The 19,981-nt window shown below is 41.2% G+C and overlaps 1 protein-coding gene across 1 annotated transcript in view; it reads left to right on the forward strand.

Annotated features, from left to right (window-relative positions):
• pfdn4 (prefoldin subunit 4) overlaps window positions 1-19,078 on the forward strand; it is a 31,437-nt gene extending 12,359 nt beyond the window's left edge. Inside the window, exon 4 of the mRNA XM_063031221.1 lies at window positions 16,516-19,078. Within this exon, the coding sequence (XP_062887291.1) occupies window positions 16,516-16,647 (132 nt within the window). The 3' untranslated portion in view covers window positions 16,648-19,078. The remainder of the gene's footprint in view (window positions 1-16,515) is intronic.
• Window positions 19,079-19,981: the final 903 nt, after the last annotated feature.

Genomic DNA, 19,981 nt, shown 5'->3' on the forward strand with positions numbered 1-19,981 from the left:
TGACAAAGGGTCTCGGCCCGAAATGTCAACTGTACCTCTTCGTAGAGATGCTGCCTGGCCTGATGCGTTCACCAGCAACTTTTATGTGTGTTGCTTGAAATTCCAGCATCTGCAGATTCCCTCATGTTTGCCTATTGCCACAATAGGTCAACGGCAGATGCAGTCTCAATGACTCTCCACATGGCTTTAGACCACCTAGACAACACAACCACCTACGTCAGGATGCTGTTCATTGACTATAGCTCAGCATTTAATACCATCATTCCCACAATCCTGATCGAGAAGTTGCTGAACCTGAGCCTCTGTGCCTCCCTCTGCAATTGGATCCTCGACTTCCTAACCGGAAGACCTCAGTCTGTGTGGATTGGTGATAACATATCCTCCTTGCTGACGATCAACACTGGCGCATCTCAGGGGTGTGTGCTTAGCCCACTGCTCTACTCTCTGTATACAGATGACTGTGTGGCTAGGTATAGCTCAAGTTCCATCTGCAAACTTTCTGACCGATACAACCATTGTTGGTAGAATCTCAGGTGGTGACGGGAGGGCGTACAGGAGTGAGATATGCCAACTAGTGGAATGGTGCCGCAGCAACAACCTAGCACTCATCGTCAGTAAGACAAAAGAGCTGATTGTGGACTTCAGGAAGGGTAAGATGAAGGAACCAATCCTCATAGAGGGATCAGAAGTGGAGAGAGTGAGCAGTTTCAAGTTCCTCAGTGTCAATATCTCTGGTCCCAAAATCTCGATGTAGTCATAAAGAAGCAAGACAGCGGCTATACTTTATTAGGAGTTTGATGAGATTTGTCATGTCAACAATTACACTCAAAGACATATAGTTATACCGCGAAGAGCATTCTGACAGGCTGCATCACTGTCTGGTATTGGGGGGAAGTGGAGAGTGTGGGGGGGAGGTGTACTGCACAGGACCAAAAAATGCTGCAGAGGGTTGTAAATGTAGTCAGCTCCATTTTGGGGACTAGCCTACAAGGTACCCAGGACATCTTCAGGGAGTGGTGTCTCAGAAAGGCAGCGTCCATTATTAAGGACCTCCAGCACCCAGGGAATGCCCTTTTGTCACTGCTACCATCAGGAAGAAGATACAGAAGCCTGAAGACACACACTCAGTGATTCAGGAACAGCTTCTTCCCCTCTGCCATTCGATTCCTAAATGGACATTGAAGCTTTGGACACTACCTAACTTTTTTTTAAGATAACAGTATTACTGTTTTTCGCACATTTTAAAAAATCTATTCAATATACGTAATTGATTTACTTGTTTATTTTTTTAAATTTTATTTATTTTTTTCTCTCTCTGCTAGATTATGTATTGCATTGAACTGCTGCTGCTAAGTTAACAAATTTCACATCACATGCCAGTGATAATAAACCTGATTCTGATTCTGATTAAGTTGGTGGCAGCATCTTGCTTACTCTTGATGCTGCTTATGGTATATTTTCCTCTGGTTAGTGAATTGTGCAGTGCAAAAAGACAGCAAAATCCTACTTAGGCTTCCCAACTCCCAAGCATGGAAGCCAACCTACTGAGCCAATGCTTGTTTAAATCTGGAATGAGCACAGCAGTGCCCATTCGAATAAGTGAGAGATATTGGTGTCTGTCAGGAAGATGAAAATTTTATTTGTTTGTTTGTTTCAATATTGTAGATTTATTTTGTGTTTGAATATGTTTTGTGGTGTTTTAAATACATCTTTAAAATTGTTTGTCCTAGGTGTTTGTGTAAGTGATATGTTTTCAACATAAGCATTCAATGACCTTGATTACTCTGACAGCTTTGACATATGGTGACCCTGAGGGTGCAGAGCCACACTTGCTGTCTCTATGTCGAGCCTGTGCTGAGGCAGCCTATTCTGCTGCACTGATTCACGTCAATGGGCCAGCAGTGAAAGATTATATCAGCGTACCAAAGCAGTAGAGCAGTTAGCCAGTGATTATGGGGCAAACAAATCTGATCTAATTACGTCTTTTAAATCTTAGACATAATCAAAGGAGACAGGTTGGCTTTATCCCTCAAAATCTACCACTGAACAGTTAAAGAATTATTTGAACTAGCAAAAATTAGAGTTGTAAGCTTTTTGAACATTTCGAGAGAACATCGATCCTGGCAGTAGAGATTTTTTTACACTGGACTGTCAGATTGTTTTTTGTATGAGAGAACATACAGTACCTATAAAAAGTATTCACCCCCCCCCCCACCCCGGAAGTTTTCATGTTTTATTGTTTTCCAACATTGAATCACAGTGGATATGATTTGGCTTTTCTGACACTGATCAACAAAAAAAGACTTTCGTGTCAAAGTGAAAGCAGATCTCTATAAAGTGATCTAAATTAATTACAAATATAATACAAAAAATAATTGATTGCATAGTATTCAGTCACCTTTAATATGACACACTGAATCATTACGGGTGCAACCAATTGGCATCAGAAGTCACATAATTAGTTAAATAGAGATCTGTTTTTGGAGACCTGTGGACAGTCAAGGTGTTTCGACTGATTGTAGTAAAAATACACCTGTATCTGGAAGGTCCAACTTCTGGTGAGTCAGCATCAGTCAAACTACAGCGTAAAGACAAAAGAGCACGCCAAGCAACTTCGTGATAAGGTTATTGAAAAGCACAGGTCAGGAGATGGATACAAGAAAATTTCCAAGTCACTAGGGTACCGTTAAGTCAATCATCAAGAAATGGAAAGAATTTGGCACAGCTGTAAATCTGCTTAGAGCAGGCCATCCTCAAAAACTGAGTGACCCTGCAAGAAATGACCTAGTGAGGGAGGCCACCAAGAGACCTATGACAGCTCTGGAGGAGTTACAAGCTTCAATGGCTGAGGTAGGAGAGACTGCACATACAACAACTGTTGCCTGGGTGCTTCATCAGTCACAGTTTTATGGGAGAGTGGCAAAGAGAAAGCCACTGTTGAAAAAAAAAACTCACATGAAATCTCAGCTAGGGTTTGCTAGAAGGCATGTGGAAGACTGAAGTCTGGTGGAAAAAAGATCTTATGGTCTGATGAAACCAAAATTTAGCTTTTTGGCCACCAAAGTAAACACTGTGTTTGACATAAGCCAAACACTGCACATCATCAAAAACACACCATCCCTACCATGAAGCATGGTGATGGCTGCATCATGTGGTGTGGTTGCTTCACTGCAGCAGGCCCTGGAAGGCTTATGAAGGTAGAGGGTAAAATGAATGCAGCAATCCTCGAGGAAAACCTGATGTAGTCTGCAAGAGAACTGCAACTTGGGGGAAGATTTGTTTTCCAGTATAAAGCCAAAGCTACACAAGAATAGCTTAAAAGCAACAAAGTTAATGTCCTAGAGTGGCCAAGTCAGAGTCCAGACCTCAATCCAATTGAGAATTTGTGGCTGGACTTGAAAAGAGCTGTTCGCTCATGTTCCCCATACAACCTGACAGAGCTTGAGCACTTTTGTAAAGAATGGGGAAAAGTTGTAGTGTCCAGATGTGCAAAGCTGATACAGGTGTCCCCCGCTTTTCAAACGTTCGCTTTATGAAATCTCACTGTTACGAAAGACCTACATTAGTTCTCTGTTTTCCCTAACGGAAGGTGTTTTCACTGTTGCAAAAAAAGCAGCACGCGAATAAAATCAGCGTGCGATAAAAGGCAGTGCGCGCCCCGAGTAGCCGCTCTTCCCCGGATTCGGAACAGCATTCTCGCCAGCACTGCTTAAACACGTGCCTGTGAGCAGCCGTTAGCAAGATGAGCTCTATGGTATTGGAAAAGCCTGAAAGAGCTCGTAAGGGTGTTACACAGCGTAAAACTAGACATAATTAAGCGTTTTGATCGTGGTGAACGAAGTAAGGACAAAGTGAATTTGGCTTGTGGAAGCTGATGAAGATGATGTTGAAGAGGTTTTGGCATCCCATGACCAAGAACTGATAGATGAAGCGCTGACACTCACAACACGCTGGAGGAACTCAGCAGGTCGGGCAGCATCCGTGGAAGCGATCAGTCGACGTTTCAGGCCGGAACCCTTCGTCAGGACTGTAGGGGGAAGGGGCAGAGGCCCTATAAGGAAGGTGGGGGGAGGGTGGGAAGGAGAAGGCTGGTAGATTCCAGGTGAAAAACCAGTAAGGGGAAAGATAAAGGGGTGGGCGAGGGGAAGCAGGGAGGTGATAGGCAGGAAAGGTGAAGAAAGAATAGGGGAAAACACAATGGGTAGTAGAAGGAGGCGGAACCATGAGAGAGGTGCTAGGCAGCTGGGGGATGGGGCAGAGTGACATAGGGATAGGGGAAGGGGAGGGAATTACCGGAAGCTGGAGAATTCTATGTTCATACCAAGGGGCTGGAGGCTACCTAGACGGTATATGAGGTGTTGCATCCCTATGTCACTCTGCCCCCTCCCCCAGCTGCCTACCACTTCTCTCATGGTTCTGCCCCCTTCTACTACCCATTGTGTTTTCCCCTATTCCTTCTTCACCTTTCCTGCCTATCACCTCCCTGCTTCCCCTCGCCCACCCCTTTATCTTTCCCCTTACTAGTTTTTCACCTGGAACCTACCAGCCTTCTCCTTCCCACCCTCCCCCCACCTTCTTTATAGGGCCTCTGCCCCTTCACCCTACAGTCCTGACGAAGGTTTCTGACCCGAAACGTCGACTGATTGTTTCCACGGATGCTGCCCGACCTGCTGAGTTCCTCCAGCATGTGAGTGTTGTTTTGACCCCAGCATCTGCAGATTATTTTGTGTAGATGAAGAGCTGATGCAGTTGGAAGAGGAAAGGATAACAATCGAAACCGAATGAGCAATGATAAAGTACCACTTTAATTTTGAAAGGGTACGTCAGTTTAGGGGATATTTGCAGGATGGTTTGAGTGCTTACAAAGAACTGTATGATAGAAAAATGTGGGAGGCTCAGCAGTCAAGCAAGCCTTCCACATCAGCCACAGCAGACGATGAACCTCGACCTTTGACATCGAAGCGGGCAGTCATAGGAGAAGATGAGCTGCCTGCTCTAATGGAAACAGACAACGATGAGATGACACCCCAGTGTCCCACCAACCCAACCCCCAGGCCACGGACAGATACCGATTCGCAAAGAATGCAGCAGTAGCCGGGAGACACACAGCACATCTTTAAGAAAAAAGCCGAAATAAGCATGCTAATTAATTACGTGCCGGGCGGCACCTAATTAATAAGCATGTTTATTTCGGCTTTTTTCTTAGAGATGTGCTGTGTGCCTCCCGGCTACCACTGTACCCCTGCATGCTTCGTGGATCGGTATCAGTTTGCTGCCCGGAGGGTGGGGGCCACTGTTCCACCCAAACTCCAACGACTCAGTCTAACACACCACCATCAGTGTGCTCGGCAAGCTGTCTTCCCGATTCCCGTAAGTGATACTACACTGTACATACATTATTTCTACTTTATATCGGCTATGTATTTTTACGTGTTATTTGGCATGATTTGGCAGCTTCATAGCTTAAAGGTTACTGGAGAGCGCTTGCACTGTGTTTTTGCCGACAGCGCTTGCGTGAGATTTTCGCTACAGAGAACAGTTCAGTCAATGATTGTGGAAAAGTATTTCTACTTTATATAAGCTGTGTATTAATCATATCATTCCTGCTTTTACTGTATGTTACTGTTATTTTAGGTTTTATGTGTTACATTTGGCATGATTTGGTAGGTAATTTTTGGGTCTGCGAACGCTTACAAAATTTTCCCATATAAATAAATGGTAATTGCTTCTTCGCTTTACGACATTCCGGCTTACGAACCGATTCATAGGAACGCTTTACCTTCGGATGGCGGGGGAAACCTGTAGAGACCTATCCACGTATAGTTGCTGCCAAAAGTGCATTTACTAAATACTGACTTGAAAAGAAACAATACTTATGTAATGAATTATTTTCACTTTTATATTTGTAAGTAATTTAGATCACTTTGTAGAGATCTGTTTTGACTTTGACACGAAAGAGTCTTTTTCTGTTGAACAGTGTCAAAATAGTCAAATTAAATCTACTGTGATTCAGTGTTGTAAAACAAAACATGAAAATGTCCGGGGGGGGTGAATACTTTTTATAGGCACTGTAATTGCAAAATGAACTACTCTTAGTGAAAATGAAGTTAGAAGGGTTATACATATGGAACAGGCTAAAAAATTGATGGTGTGCTGAATGACATCTTTTATAAAGTTTTGTATAGACATGAAATTTTATCAAGCTGTTTATGTAATTGAAAATAAATATCTCTGAAATATTGTACCAAATAAGTAATTTTCTGTTGCAGTTATTTTCATATTGCATGGGAAAATTAGATTGATATTTTTGTTTTGGGGAACATTAGGCTTGTTTGATTTCAAGATGATGCATTTATATTTCTGCAGCTGTAGGTTTTCTCAGTTACCTGCTCAGCTTTGAAATCATCAGTGCTTCTTAACATTATCCTTCAAATGTGTCTCTGTCTTCAAGCTCAAAGGACAGAATCTGATGTTGAATTGAGAGTATGTGTGGGATTTGGAACTGGATCAAAAAATAGCATTGTGTGAATAGTGTGATTAGTGAAGTGTCTTATCGAATGAAATTTAAATTTTAATTGTACGGTTTCAGCTTCTCCACATGAAACTGTTACCTTTTTTTGTGCTTTAAAAATATTTGTAATTTCTTTAACAATCATCCTGGGATGACTTTCTTCGATCTAAACCTCATAAATTTGCTTTATTATGTTTTCACTTATTTCTAATATCAACGTGAACGAGTGGTGGATTTGTTTACCATTAAGATGAGCGATCTACTCAGTTGGTTTTGCTTAGGGTTCTGCTTCTCGTTTGTTTTCTGTTCCCACCTTTCTTCCCTCCTGGCCATTTGATTTGATGAATTCCGCTGTTTGATACCTTTTAAGACAATTGATAGCCATTTTTTCAACGACTTTATCTTCTATCCAGTATTGTTAACCATATAACATATAACAATTACAGCACGGAAACAGGCCATCTCGGTCTTCTAGTCCGTGCTGAAGTCCTACTCTCACCTAGTCCCACCAACCTGCACTCGGTCCATAACCCTCCATTCCCTTCCTGTCCATATATCTATCCAATTTAACTTTAAACGACAACATCGAACCTGCCTCAACCACTTCTGCTGGAAACTCGTTCCACACAGCCACCACTCTCTGAATAACGAAGTTCCTTCTCATGTTACCCCTAAACTTTTGCCCTTTAACTCTCAACTCATGTCCTCTTGTTTAAATCTCCCCCACTCTCAATGGAAAAAGCCTATCCACGTCAACTCTATCAATCCCCCTCATAATTTTAAACACCTCTATCAAGAACCCTCTCAACCTTCTACACTCCAAAGAGTAAAGACCTAACTTGTTCAACCTTTCTCTGTAACTTAGGAGATGAAACCCAGGCAACATTTTAGTAAACCTCCTCTGTACTCTCTCAATTTTATTGATATCTTTCGTATAATTCGGTGACCAGAACTGTACACAATACTCCAAATTTGGCCTTACCAATGCCTTATACAATTTCAACATTACATCCCTATACTCAATGTTCTGATTTATAAAGGCCAGCATACCAAAAGCTTTCTTCACCACCCTATGCACGAGATCCCACCTTCAGGGAACTATGCACCATTATTCTTAGATCCCCCTGTTCTACAGCATTCTTCAATGCTCTACCATTTACCCTGTATGTCCTATTTTGATTAGTCCTACCAAAATGTAGCACCTCACATTTTTCAGCATTAAACTCCATCTGCCATCTTTCAGCCCACTCTTCTGACTGGCCGAAATCTCTCTGCAAGCTTTGAAAACCTACTTCATTATCCACAATGCCACCTATCTTAGTATCATCTGCATACTTACTAATCCAATTTACCACCCCATCATCCAGATCATTAATATATATGACAAACAACATTGGACCCAGTACAGATCGCTGAGGCACACCGCTACACACCGTCCTCCAATCTGATACACAGTTATCCACCACTGCTCTCTGGCGTCTCCCATCCAGCCATTGCTGAATCCATTTTACTACTTCGATATTAATGCCTAACGATTGAACCTTCATAACTAACCTTCCGTGTGGAACCTTGTCAAAGGTCTTACTGAAGTCCATATAGACAACATCCACTGCTTTACCCTCGTCAACTTTCCTAGTAACCTCTTCAAAAAATTCAATAAAATTTGTCAAACATGACCTTCCACGCACAAATCCGTGTTGACTGTTCTTAATCAGACCCTGTCTATCCAGATAATTATATATACCATCTCTAAGAATACTTTCTATCAATTTACCCACCACTGACGTCAAACTCACAGGCCGATAATTGCTAGGTTTACTCTTAGAACCCTTTTTAAACAATGGAACCACATGAGCAATACGCCAGTCCTCCGGCACCATCCCCGTTTCTAATGACATTTGAAATATTTCTGTCAGAGCCCCTGCTATATCCACACTACCTTCCCTCAAGGTCCTAGGGAATATCTTGTCCGGACCCGGAGACTTATCCACTTTTATATTCCTTAAAAGCACTAGTACTTCCTCTTCTTTAATCGTCATACTTTCCATAACTACCCTTCTTGTTTCCTTTACCTTACGCAATTCAATATCCTTCTCCTTAGTGAATACCGAAGAAAAGAAACCTTCCTAACTATCCTTCCGTGTGGAACCTTGTCAAAGGCCTTACTGAAGTCCATATAGACAACATCCACCGCTTTACCCTCATCAACTTTCCTAGTAACCTCATCAAAAAATTCAATAAAATTTGTCAAACATGAACTTCCACAATCCTTAGATTGTCTCTTTTTACTCAGTTCTTATGTATTCAACGCCGACCAACATTTCCAGCAATATCTTTTTTTTCCACTTATGTGCATTTTTCTGGATTCATCCAAGGGTCGTCCTTGCATTCTATTCTTTTTGTTACATTGTTCTTATTTAGTGGATACTTCACTGGAAAGCTTACTTTCATTTTCATTCGGTCCAAGCCTATTTACAACATATACAGGTTTCTCCCACCATCCGAAGATGGAGCGTTCCTATGAAACGGTTCGTAAGCCGAAATGTCGTAAAGCGAAGAAGCAATTACCATTTATTTATATTGGAAAATTTTGTGAGTGTTCGCAGACCCAAAAATAACCTACCAAATCATGCCAAATAACACATAAAACCTAAAATAACAGTAACATATAGTAAAAGCAGGAATGATATGATAAATACACAGCCTATATAAAGTAGAAATACTTTTCCACAATCATTACTGCACTGTTCTCCATAGTGAAAATCTCACGCAAGTGCTGTTGGCAAAAACACTCTCTCCAGTAACCTTTAAGCTACGAAGCTGCCAAATCATACCAAATAACACGTAAAAATACACAGCCAATATAAAGTAGAAATAATGTATGTACAGTGTATTATCACTTACCGGAATCGGGACAGCGCCGAGCACACTGATGATGGCGTGTTAGGCTGAGTTGTCGCAGGTTTGGGTGGTGCAGTGGCCCCCACCCTCCGGGCCGCCGACAGATACCGATCCGTGAAGCATGCCCGAGTGCAGTGGTAGCCGGGAGGCACGCAGCACGTCTTTAAGAAAAAAAGCTGAAACAAACATGCTAATTAATTAGGTGCCGCCGGACACGTAATTGTCGGCCCAGATCAGTGCCGATTTCCGATTGCATCGTCTCTGATCTGGGCTGACAATTACGTGTCGGGCAGCACCTAATTAATTAGCATGTTTATTTCGGCTTTTTTCTTAAAGATGTGCTGTGTGTCTCCTGGTTACTGCTGCATTCTCTGCGAATCGGTATCTGTCCGTGGTCTGGGGGTTGGGGTGGTGGGACACTGGGGTGTCATCTTGTCATTGTCTGTTTCCATTAGGGCAGGCGGGTCATCTTCTATCTCTGCCAGCCTCGATGTCGAAGGTCGGGGTTCATTGTCTGCTGTGGCTGATGTGGAAGGCTTGCTTGACTGCTGAGCCTTGCACATTTTTCTATCACACAGTTCTTTGTAAGGACTCAAACCATCTTGCAAATATCCCCTAAACCTACGTACCCTTTCAAAATTAAAGTCGTACTTTATCATTGCAGTGAAAATCTCACGCTGTTGCTTCACGTTCAGTTCGCTACTGCATTCGGTTTCGATTGTTATCCTTTTTTCTTCCAATTGAATCAGCTCTTCATCTATCAGATCTTGGTTATGCGATGCCAAAACCTCTTCAACATCATGTTCGTCAGCTTCCACAAGCCAAGCTCACTTTGTCCTTATTTCGTTCACCACGATTGAAACGCTTAATTATGTCTAGTTTTATGCTAAGTGTAACACCCTTATGAGCTCTTTTAGGCTTTTCCGATACCATGGAACTCATCTTGCAAATGACTGCTCACATGCACGTGTTTAATCAATGCCGGCTGGAATGCAGTTCTGAATCCGGGGGAGAGCGGCTGTTCGGTGCTGATTTTTTTTGCGCACTGATTTTGTATCGCGCGCTGCTTTTTTTTCATAACAGTGAAAACACCTTCTGAAAGCGAAAACAGGGTACTAATGTAGGTCTTTCGTAACAGTGAGGTTTCGTAAAGCGAACGTTCAAAAAGCGGGGGACACCTGTATGTCCTATCTATTGCCCTCTCAGACCATTGAGTGTGCTCCACCAATCCATCATGGCTGATCCCAGATCCCCCTCAACCCCAAACACCTGCCTTCTCGCCATATCCTTTGATGCCCTGACCAATCAGGAAATTATCAACTTCCTCTTTAAATATACCCACAGATTTGGCCTGCACTGCAGTTTTTGGCAGACCATTCCACAGGTTACTACTCTATGGCAAAAAAAAATCCTCCTTACATCTGTTTTAAAAGGTCAGCCCTCAATTTTGAGGCTGTGTTCTCTAGTTCTGGATAACCCACCAGAGGAAGCATCCTTTCTACATCCACCTTCTCTAGTCCTTTCAACATTCGGTAGGTTTTAATGAGATCCCCCTGCATTCTCTAAATTCCAGAGAGTACAGGCCCAAAACTGCCAAATGCTCCTAATATGTTAATCCCTTCATTCCCAGAATCATTCTTGTGGACCTCCTGTGGACTCTCTATAATGACAACACATCCTTTCTGTGATATGGGGCTCCAATCTGTTGACAATACTCCAAGTGCAGCCTGAGCAGTGTCTTATAAAGGCTCAGCATTATCTCCTTGCTTTTATAGTCTATTCCCCTTGAAATAAATGCCAACGTTGCATTTGCCTTCTTACCACAGAATCAACCTATAAATTAATCTTATGAGGGTCTTGTATGAGGACGCCTAAGTCCCTCTACACCTCCGATGTTTGAACCTTCTCCCCATTTAGATAATAGTCTGCACCATTATTTCTTTTACCAAAATGCATTAGCATACATTTCCGAACACTGTATTCCATCTGCTACGTTTTTGTTCGTTCTTCCAATTTGTCAAATTCCTGCTCTAATCACATTGCTTCCACAGCACTATCTACCCCTCTACCTATCTTTGTATCATCTGCAAACTTTGCCACAAAGTCATCAATTCCATAATCCAAATCATTGACGAACAATGTGAAAGTAGTGGTCCCAATACTGAACCTTGAGGAACATCACTAGTCACTGGCAGCCAACCAGAAAAGGCCCCCTTTATTCCCACTCACTGCTTCCTACCTGTCAGTCATTTCTCTATCCATGCCAATATCTTTCTTGTGATGCCTTTGGATTTTATCTTGTTAAACAGCTTCATGTGTGGCACCTTATCATACGCCTTCTGAAAATCCAAGTAAATGACATCTACTATATCTCTTTTGTCTACCCTGCTTGGTACTTCCTCAAAGAACTCTTAACAGATTTGTCAGGTAAGATTTCCCTTCACAGAAACCATGCTGACTTTGACTTATCATTAGTCTTCAAGCACCCTGAAACCTCATCCTTAATAATAGACTCCAACACTTTCTCAACCATTGAGGTTAGGCTAACTGGCCAATAATTTCCTTTCTTTTACCTTTCTCCTTTCTTAAAGAGTAGAGTGACATTTGCAATTCTCCAGTCATCCTGGGCCATGTCAGAATCAACAGATTCTTGAAAGATCACGACCAATGTACCCATTACCTCTCCAGCGACCTCTCTCAGGACTCTGGGATGTCGTCAATCTGGTCCAAGTGACTTATCCACCTTAAGACCTTTGAGTTTGCCTACTGCTTATTCCTTTGTAATAGCAATACCACTCACCCCTGCTCCCTGACATGGACCTCTATCACACTGTTAGTGTCTTCCACGGTGAAGACTGATGCAAAGTACTCATTAGGTCCACCTGCCATTTCATTGTCCCCCCATTACTACCTCACCAGCATCATTTTCCAGTGGTCCAAAATCAACTCTCACCTCCCTTCTACTCTTTATATAACTGAAAAAACTTTTGGAATCCTGCTTTATTATATTGGTTAGTTTGCCCTCATATTTCATCTTTTCCCTTCTTATAGCTTTTTTAGTTGCCTTTTGTTGGATCTTAAAGCTTCCCAATCATCCAACTTCCCACTCCCTTTTGCTACCTTATATGTCCTTTCTTTGGCTCTTATGCAGTCTTTAAATTCCCTTGTCAGCCATGGTTGCATACTCCTGCCATTTGAGAACTACCTCTTCTGTGGGACACATATATTCTGTGCTTTGTGAACTACTTCCAGAAACTTCAGCCACCTCTGCTCTGTCCTCTTCCTCGCCAGTATCCTCCTCCAATCCACCTGGACAAGCTCCTCGCTCACGCCCCTGTAATTCCCTTTATTCCATTGTGATCACTGCCACCTAAGAGTTCCTTTATATTAAGCTTCCTAATAAGATCTGGGTTGTTACACACCACCCAATCTAAGATAGCCTTTCCCCTATAAAGCTTGAGCACAAGCTGCCGTAAAAAGCCATCTCGTAGGCTTTCAACAAATTCCCTCTCTTGCAATCTGATACCAACCTGATTTTCAAAATCCCCTTGCGTATTGAAGTCCCCCATTGCAATTGTGACATTGCCCTTATTACATGCTTTTTTTCAGCTCCCTTTGCAATATCAACCCAACATCTTGGCTACTATTTGGAGGCCTATATATGATTCCCGAGATTTTTTTTTAGCCTTGCAGTTTCTTAACTCCACACACAAATATTCAACATTTTCTGACCCTATGTCACCTCTTTCTAAAGAAGTAATTATATCTCTTACCAGCAGAGCCACACTGCCACCTATGCTTTCCTGCCTGTCCTTTTGATAGAAAGTATATTCTTTGATGTTAAGCTCCCAACTATGGCCTCTATGGCCTTTTCTCAGCCACGAGTTCATCCAGTTCCAGCTGCAACTCCTGAACGTAGAGTGTCAGAAGCTGTAGCTGGATGCAGTTCTCGCAAGGGAAGTCATCAGGGACACTGGGCAGCTCCCTGCCTTCCCAATTATTGCAAGAGGAACATTCAACTGTCCTGACTGGCATTCCCAGTGTGAAAAACAATTGGGGAGAAAAAAAATCTTACCAACAGCTTTTCCACTTTCTCTCACACAAGGCTCTCTTCACTGATGCCTCGAAGAGCTAAAGCTGCAAATAACCATTCTAACACTGTCCACAGCAATTATGGATTCCCCTATCACTTCTGCGTTTTTCTCTCCCCTTCCATTCTGAGCCGCAGAGCCAGACTCCGTGCCAGAGACCTGTTCGGTGTGGCTTCCTCCAGTAAGTCCCCCCCACCCCCACAACAATATTCAAAATGGTATACTTATTATTGAGTGGAACAGCCTTAAGGGTGCTCTGCACTGGCTGTGCATACCATTTTCCTCTCCTGACAGTCACCCAGGTACTTGTCTCCTGGAACTTAGGGGTGACTATTTCTTTTCTATTGCCTCCTCATTTTCCTGTATGAGCTGAAGGTCATCGAGCTGTAGCTTCAGTTCCATAACATGGTTTTTAAGGAAGTACAGCTCAATTTGCTTCGTGCAGATGTAGTTATCAGAGAGACTGGAGGTCTTGCAAATCTACCACATTTCATACAAGGAGCATTCTACTACCTCTGGATCCATTATCAATACACTGGCTATGTACTAACGGGGGGGGGGGGAAAGCTAGAAACTTCCTTACTTACTTAGAGCAGCTACCTGTTAAATGATGACTTCTTGAGGACAGACCAAATCTTTAGTATTCTTTGTACATTGATGTGTTTCCCAACTTCACCCCTGAAATTCCCAGGCAGATTTTGATGATGCCTGTTTTAATATTGTTACAAATATTAAATGAAGTGGAACTCTTCTTTCCTGAGCATTTCTTCAGCTGCATATTCATTTTGTTTATTTGTATTTCCTCACAATATTTTGCCTGGAGCTATAGTGATAATCAAGAATTTACTTCCTTGACTATTTAATTTACAATTTTAATTATGTTAAAATTGTTAATTGCTTTAAAACTGTAATAAATACAATGGGTTTTTTAGTTGGCTACTGAAACTGCTAACTGATGAACCAAATGCTTAGCCATAATTTGTACTCATCACCCGATTTGGTGTACTGGTTGTTGTCCTTTTGGAGTTTGTTTATGCTTTGTTTGTGCTTGCTTTTTAATTCAGTGTCCTATTCAATTTTTACCAGTTGTTCCCTTATACTCTTCTCAGTAGTTTGAGAACTATAAGCCAGGAATAAAACAAGCTTTTGTCAGGTTTTCTGGGGGAGGATAGTTGGATATAACTGCGATGCTCTGTTGGTTGAGGTCAACCATGAATGTTGTGTCCTATTGGTCTTTGTGATGCTCAAGGCAGGCGAGTACGACTTGGTGAGCAAGCTGTTGCCCATGCAGCAGGCTCTCCTTCTCCATGAATCCGATGAATCCAAAGCAAATGCAGAGACCAATGTGGTTTGGCATCAGTGCTGTTGCCAGAGTTGTCAATCAGCATTGAACTCCATGTAGGAATGTCTTAGGAACTCCAGCTTCAGATTTTTCCTCGGGGTCTACTTCCAAAGCCTTTCCCATGAGTAGGTATAGCTCCAGGGCAGTGGACGTTTGAGATCAATTTTCCTTCTCCTAGATAAGCTGCCAAACATGGCTGACGAGTCCCATCTACCCAAAGCAACTGGTTTTGAGGCATCACTAACCCACCTTTGCCCCTCCTTCTGTCAATAGAAACTGTTCCACCAGGCCTAGTAGCTAAGCCACATGTGAAGGCCTGGTTGTTGGAGGCTGTTTGAGACGCACAGCATTAGGAGCATTTAATAGGTAGTGGGAGCTCATCCCCACTATCTCCCCCGGTTATGACAATCTTGAGGAATTGGATATAACAATGCAAATGAATGTACTTATTTCAATGTTGTTTTATTTGAACTAAGTCTGTATTTAAGCAATTTCATTTGGGGGAGGTATGAATTTGGGAGATATCCAAACCTAAAGTGTGATTGAAAAGTAGCAATTTGCTGTGTGGCAAAAGGTTACCTATTTAAGACCAGGAGCAGATCATGAAACTGAGACGTGCATCCAAGCAGGAATAATATACTAGACAAGTAGTCTTTCTTGATGGAGGAAAACATCCAGCCAGAAACTAAGTTAGTGAAAGTCACAGAAGATCTCTCCTACCTGGTCCTGTTTCTTTCATTCTGTCTAAAAAGGGCCAGGTATTAAAAAAAAGTTATTTTTGCAGCAGTGTTGTCTTAATGAGTGTATAATGCGATTTAAGTGGTGATTTGTGACAGGAGGCTGAAGCAGGAAATTGAAATGCTCTGCTAACTAGACATTACGTTCTGTGACAATTGCTTTCTGAGAAATGTACTTCCTTTCAGAGGCATTAGGAATTTTTGCAGTGTTGCACAAATTGTCCAAACTTCCTGAGGAGTGCTCACTGGGAGTTTCCTGACTTTGCATTGCTTTGTTGGAATGTGTAGGATTGTGAGGAAGAGTGCTAAATTCAAAGTAATATAATTAACTAAAAATATGTTGGTAACAAATATTAAGATAATTATATGCACATGTTTTAATAATAAGTTTGATTTTTAATAGTTTTGAACGTCAGTGAATGTTTATGAAAGTCAGATGGTTAGAATCTGGAATGTTCTGCCTGATGGGATGATGAAGGTGGGTACTCCAACAATATTTGAATATTTAGTTGAGCACCTAAATCAACAACATGACGAAGGCTATGGACCAAGTGCTGGTAAATGGGATTACTTGAAGTTCACAGACAGTGTAAACAGAAGTGCCTGTTTCTGCTATGTACATGACTATCTTGTCAATTCTTATTTTCTGTACACAGGCAAAATACCAGCAGAATGAAGCAGTGATGGTTTGAGGTGCTGACAGCTCATGTCATGCAAAGGATGGTACTGCCTGGCCTGGCTAACAGAAAATCCACTTTGTCTTTGACCCCACTAGTGCATTTTGTTTGTTTTGATTGTAAAATGACCCAATACACCCAATGATAATAAGTTGTCCAGTTTTGTTTCAGACATTTAAATAATCCACAAATTAAATTATTATTGTATATCCATTAGCTTAACTGTACCCTGATAAGTTTCTACTTTATTTTTCAGCAAAGTCTTCAAGATGAGATCCAGACTTTGCAGTCTCGTGTGGAAGCCATTCAGCAGGTGTTATCTGATCTTAAAGTTCAGCTGTATGCAAAATTCGGAAACAACATTAACCTTGAAGCAGATGACAACTGAGCTCCTTACTATCACAAGTCACGTCTCATTCAGTTGAATGATTAACTTTTCGGATGGTCAGCTGTGGCAGTTTGTTTTAGGAAATGCCAATTTAAGAAAAAAAAGTTATCATTTTGTTAATTATTATGGAACAATCTTTTAACATTTTTGATCTACGGCTCCATTTACTTGATGGAAAATCTTTTTATACTTGCTTGCACTTGTTATTTATTTGTTACAGTGATTTCACACTTTAATTTTTTAAATGTTTGTAAAACATTTAGATCCGAAATCCTGTATTACAAACAAAAACACAGAAGATTTATCCTTCACATTCAAATTCAAGTTTATTATTTTGAATGCATTATCATATGCTGACAGAGTCTTATCCTGGTCCACCTGCACAATCCCCATTCTCAATAAAAATACTAACTTATCACAATGCAAATGCCAGTGTGTTTTGAATATAACTGAACTCTTTGGTTTATTATAATATCAATGTTAAATGTATACTCTTAAAAAATATATATATTTATGATATACTGAGGGGAAAAAATAAGTTTTAATCTTGAGCATTACTGTTCATTCTGACATAGCCAATTAAATACTCTGAAGGAGCAGTTGTGCAAGTATTAAATTTAAAGTATAGTTTACTTGCCTTTTATTTTACTTTGTGAATAGAGAATTATATACATCTGATACTTGATCTATTAATAATCAAACTGTCATAAATAACTGGAAGTATTTACACACTGTATTGGCAGAATTGTATCCTATGGTTTTAAAGGGAAAATGCCACGTGAATATGGAATTGACAGGAAGGGTGAAAAGGTCCCAGCAGTGTTAACAGTAGTATATGAAAAAAAACCACATATGAGCAAAATTAATGGGTGATTTAAATGAAATGCGTTTAAAGAACATTGTCTTGTTAAAAGATGCAATGCCTTTTGTCTCAAATGTTCCCTTTGGCTCAACTTTCTGTGCTTTATATGTAGAAATTTCTCATTAACCCCTGCTTTGCATTCTTCACTTTATTACAGACAACTTAAAATTGAATACCTACACAACTCACTTCCCAACTGTGTCGAATTAATCCTTCTCTATTTTCCTTCTAAGTTTTTCCTCTGAATTTCTTTCACTTGATACTCAAGCACGATTTCCTTTCAGCATTCTGTGTATCAGCAGAAAAGGAGCGAGATTTTTGAGAGCAAAACTTGCCTTCCAGAGTAGTACATTGTTAATGTGTGAACTGAGAGTCAGGTTTGATATAACAGGATGCCAATTTGCCATAGTTCCATTTTTAAGCTGGTAATGATTGGATTTTTTGTAAATCCCAAGCAAGTGAGAAAATAGTTTCACTCATGATTTGTAGGTTCACTGACACTATACGGCTATTGGCAATTCTTATTCATTGGAGCAATATACTTTGTAAATAATTAATCTCGGTATGTGAACATTGCACTTCATTATATTTTTCTAGATTGACTTTTTATCAGAGAAGTCCACAATACACCACAATGAATTTAAAATGTCTAATTTTTATTCAGTGTGATATATTGTGGATATCTCAAATGACCCTATTATGTGGAGAAATGTAAACAGTAGGTCATTCAGCCTTTCCAATTCATTAACTTGTTCCTTCTTTCACCCAATAGCACTTAATCTCTTTAGCCTTTAGAATTCTATCTACATTGAATGTTGGAAAATCCACAGATTCAGCAATCTCTGAATGAATGAAGAACATTTTCTTCATCTCAATCCTAAATGAGATTGAGGATCTTTCCCTTTAGCCTCACCCCAGACACCCATGTCACCCCCTTTGCCTACCTGGCTGTCCTTTTGATAAAATGTGTATCCTTGGACGTTAAGCTCACAGCTATAATCTTCTTTCAGCCACGATTCATTCAGTGATGCTCACAATGTCATACCTGCCAACCTGTAACTGTGCTACAAGTTCATCTTCCTTATTCTGTATACTGTGTGCATTTAAATATAACACCTTCAGTCCTGTGTTCACCCTTTTTCATTTTAGCACCTTTAACATTACAACTCATTTTCTTGTCTGCAATTTTGCATTATCATTAGCCTTTCCTTGCTAGCGGTCTTACTACACACTGCCTCTGTAAACCAACTATCTCATCCTCAGCACTTTCAGTCCGGTTCCATTTCCCCATACAAATTTGTTTAAACCCTCCCGAACAGCTTTGGCAGACCTGCCCTCAAGGATATTGATTTCCTTCCGGTTCAAGTGTAATCCGTCCCTTTGGTACAGGTCATACCTTCTCCAATGATCCAGAAATTGGAACCCCTGGCTCCTATACCAATTCCTCAGCCAAATATTCATCTGCCAAATCAGCCTACTTTCAACCTCAGTAGTGTGTGGCACAGGCAGCAATCCAGAGATTACTACTCTGGCGGTCCTGTTTTTCAGCTTTTTACCAAGCTCCCTAAAATCTCTCTTCAGGACCTCCTCACCTTTCCTACCTATGTCATTGGTGCCAATATGTACCAAGACTTCTAGCTGCTCCCCCCCCCCTTAAGAATGGCACGGACCTAATCTGAGATATCCCTGACCCTGGCACCTGGGAGACAACATACCATCCGGGTGTCTATCGTGCTCACAGAATCTCATCTCTTCTTTTGACTATGGAATCTCCAATCACCACTGCAGTCTTCTTCACCTCTCTTCTGAGCCATAGCATAAGACTCAGTGACAAAGACCTGGTCACTTCAGCTTCCCCAAAGTAGGTCACCCCCCCCCCCCGCCCAACAGTATCCAAAGTAGTATACTTATTATTGAGGGGAATAGCAACAGGAATACTCTGCACTGGCTACCCATTTCCCATCCTTCTCCTGACAGTCACCCATTTACATTCCTCCTGAAACCTCAGGGTGACTGCCTCCCTGTAGCTCCTATCTATAACCTCCTCATTCTCTCGTATGAGCCAAAGGTCTTCAAGCTGCAGTTCCAGTTCCTTAATATATTCTATGAGCAGCTGCACCTGTTGTGGCTGTGGTTATCGGGGAGAATGGAGGTCTTCCAGAATTCCTACAACTCACACACAGAACAAAACATTGCCGCTGGAGCCATTCTCACCGCACTACTATGCCCTAACAGACTAGGAATGAAGAGTTAGGAAGAAAAAGAGAAACTTACCAGATCTAGTGCCTATAAAAAGTATTCACTCCCTTGGAAGTTTTCATGTTTTATTGTTTTACAATATTAATTCACAATAGATTTAATTTGGCTTTTTTGACACTGAACAACAGAATATAGCTCTTTCATGTCAAAGGGAAATAACTCTTTCTCTACAAAGTGATCTAAATTAATTACAAATATAAAAGAGAAAATAAT

The sequence above is a fragment of the Mobula hypostoma genome, chromosome 2 (assembly GCF_963921235.1).
Source record: "Mobula hypostoma chromosome 2, sMobHyp1.1, whole genome shotgun sequence".
Classification (NCBI taxonomy): domain Eukaryota; kingdom Metazoa; phylum Chordata; class Chondrichthyes; order Myliobatiformes; family Myliobatidae; genus Mobula; species Mobula hypostoma.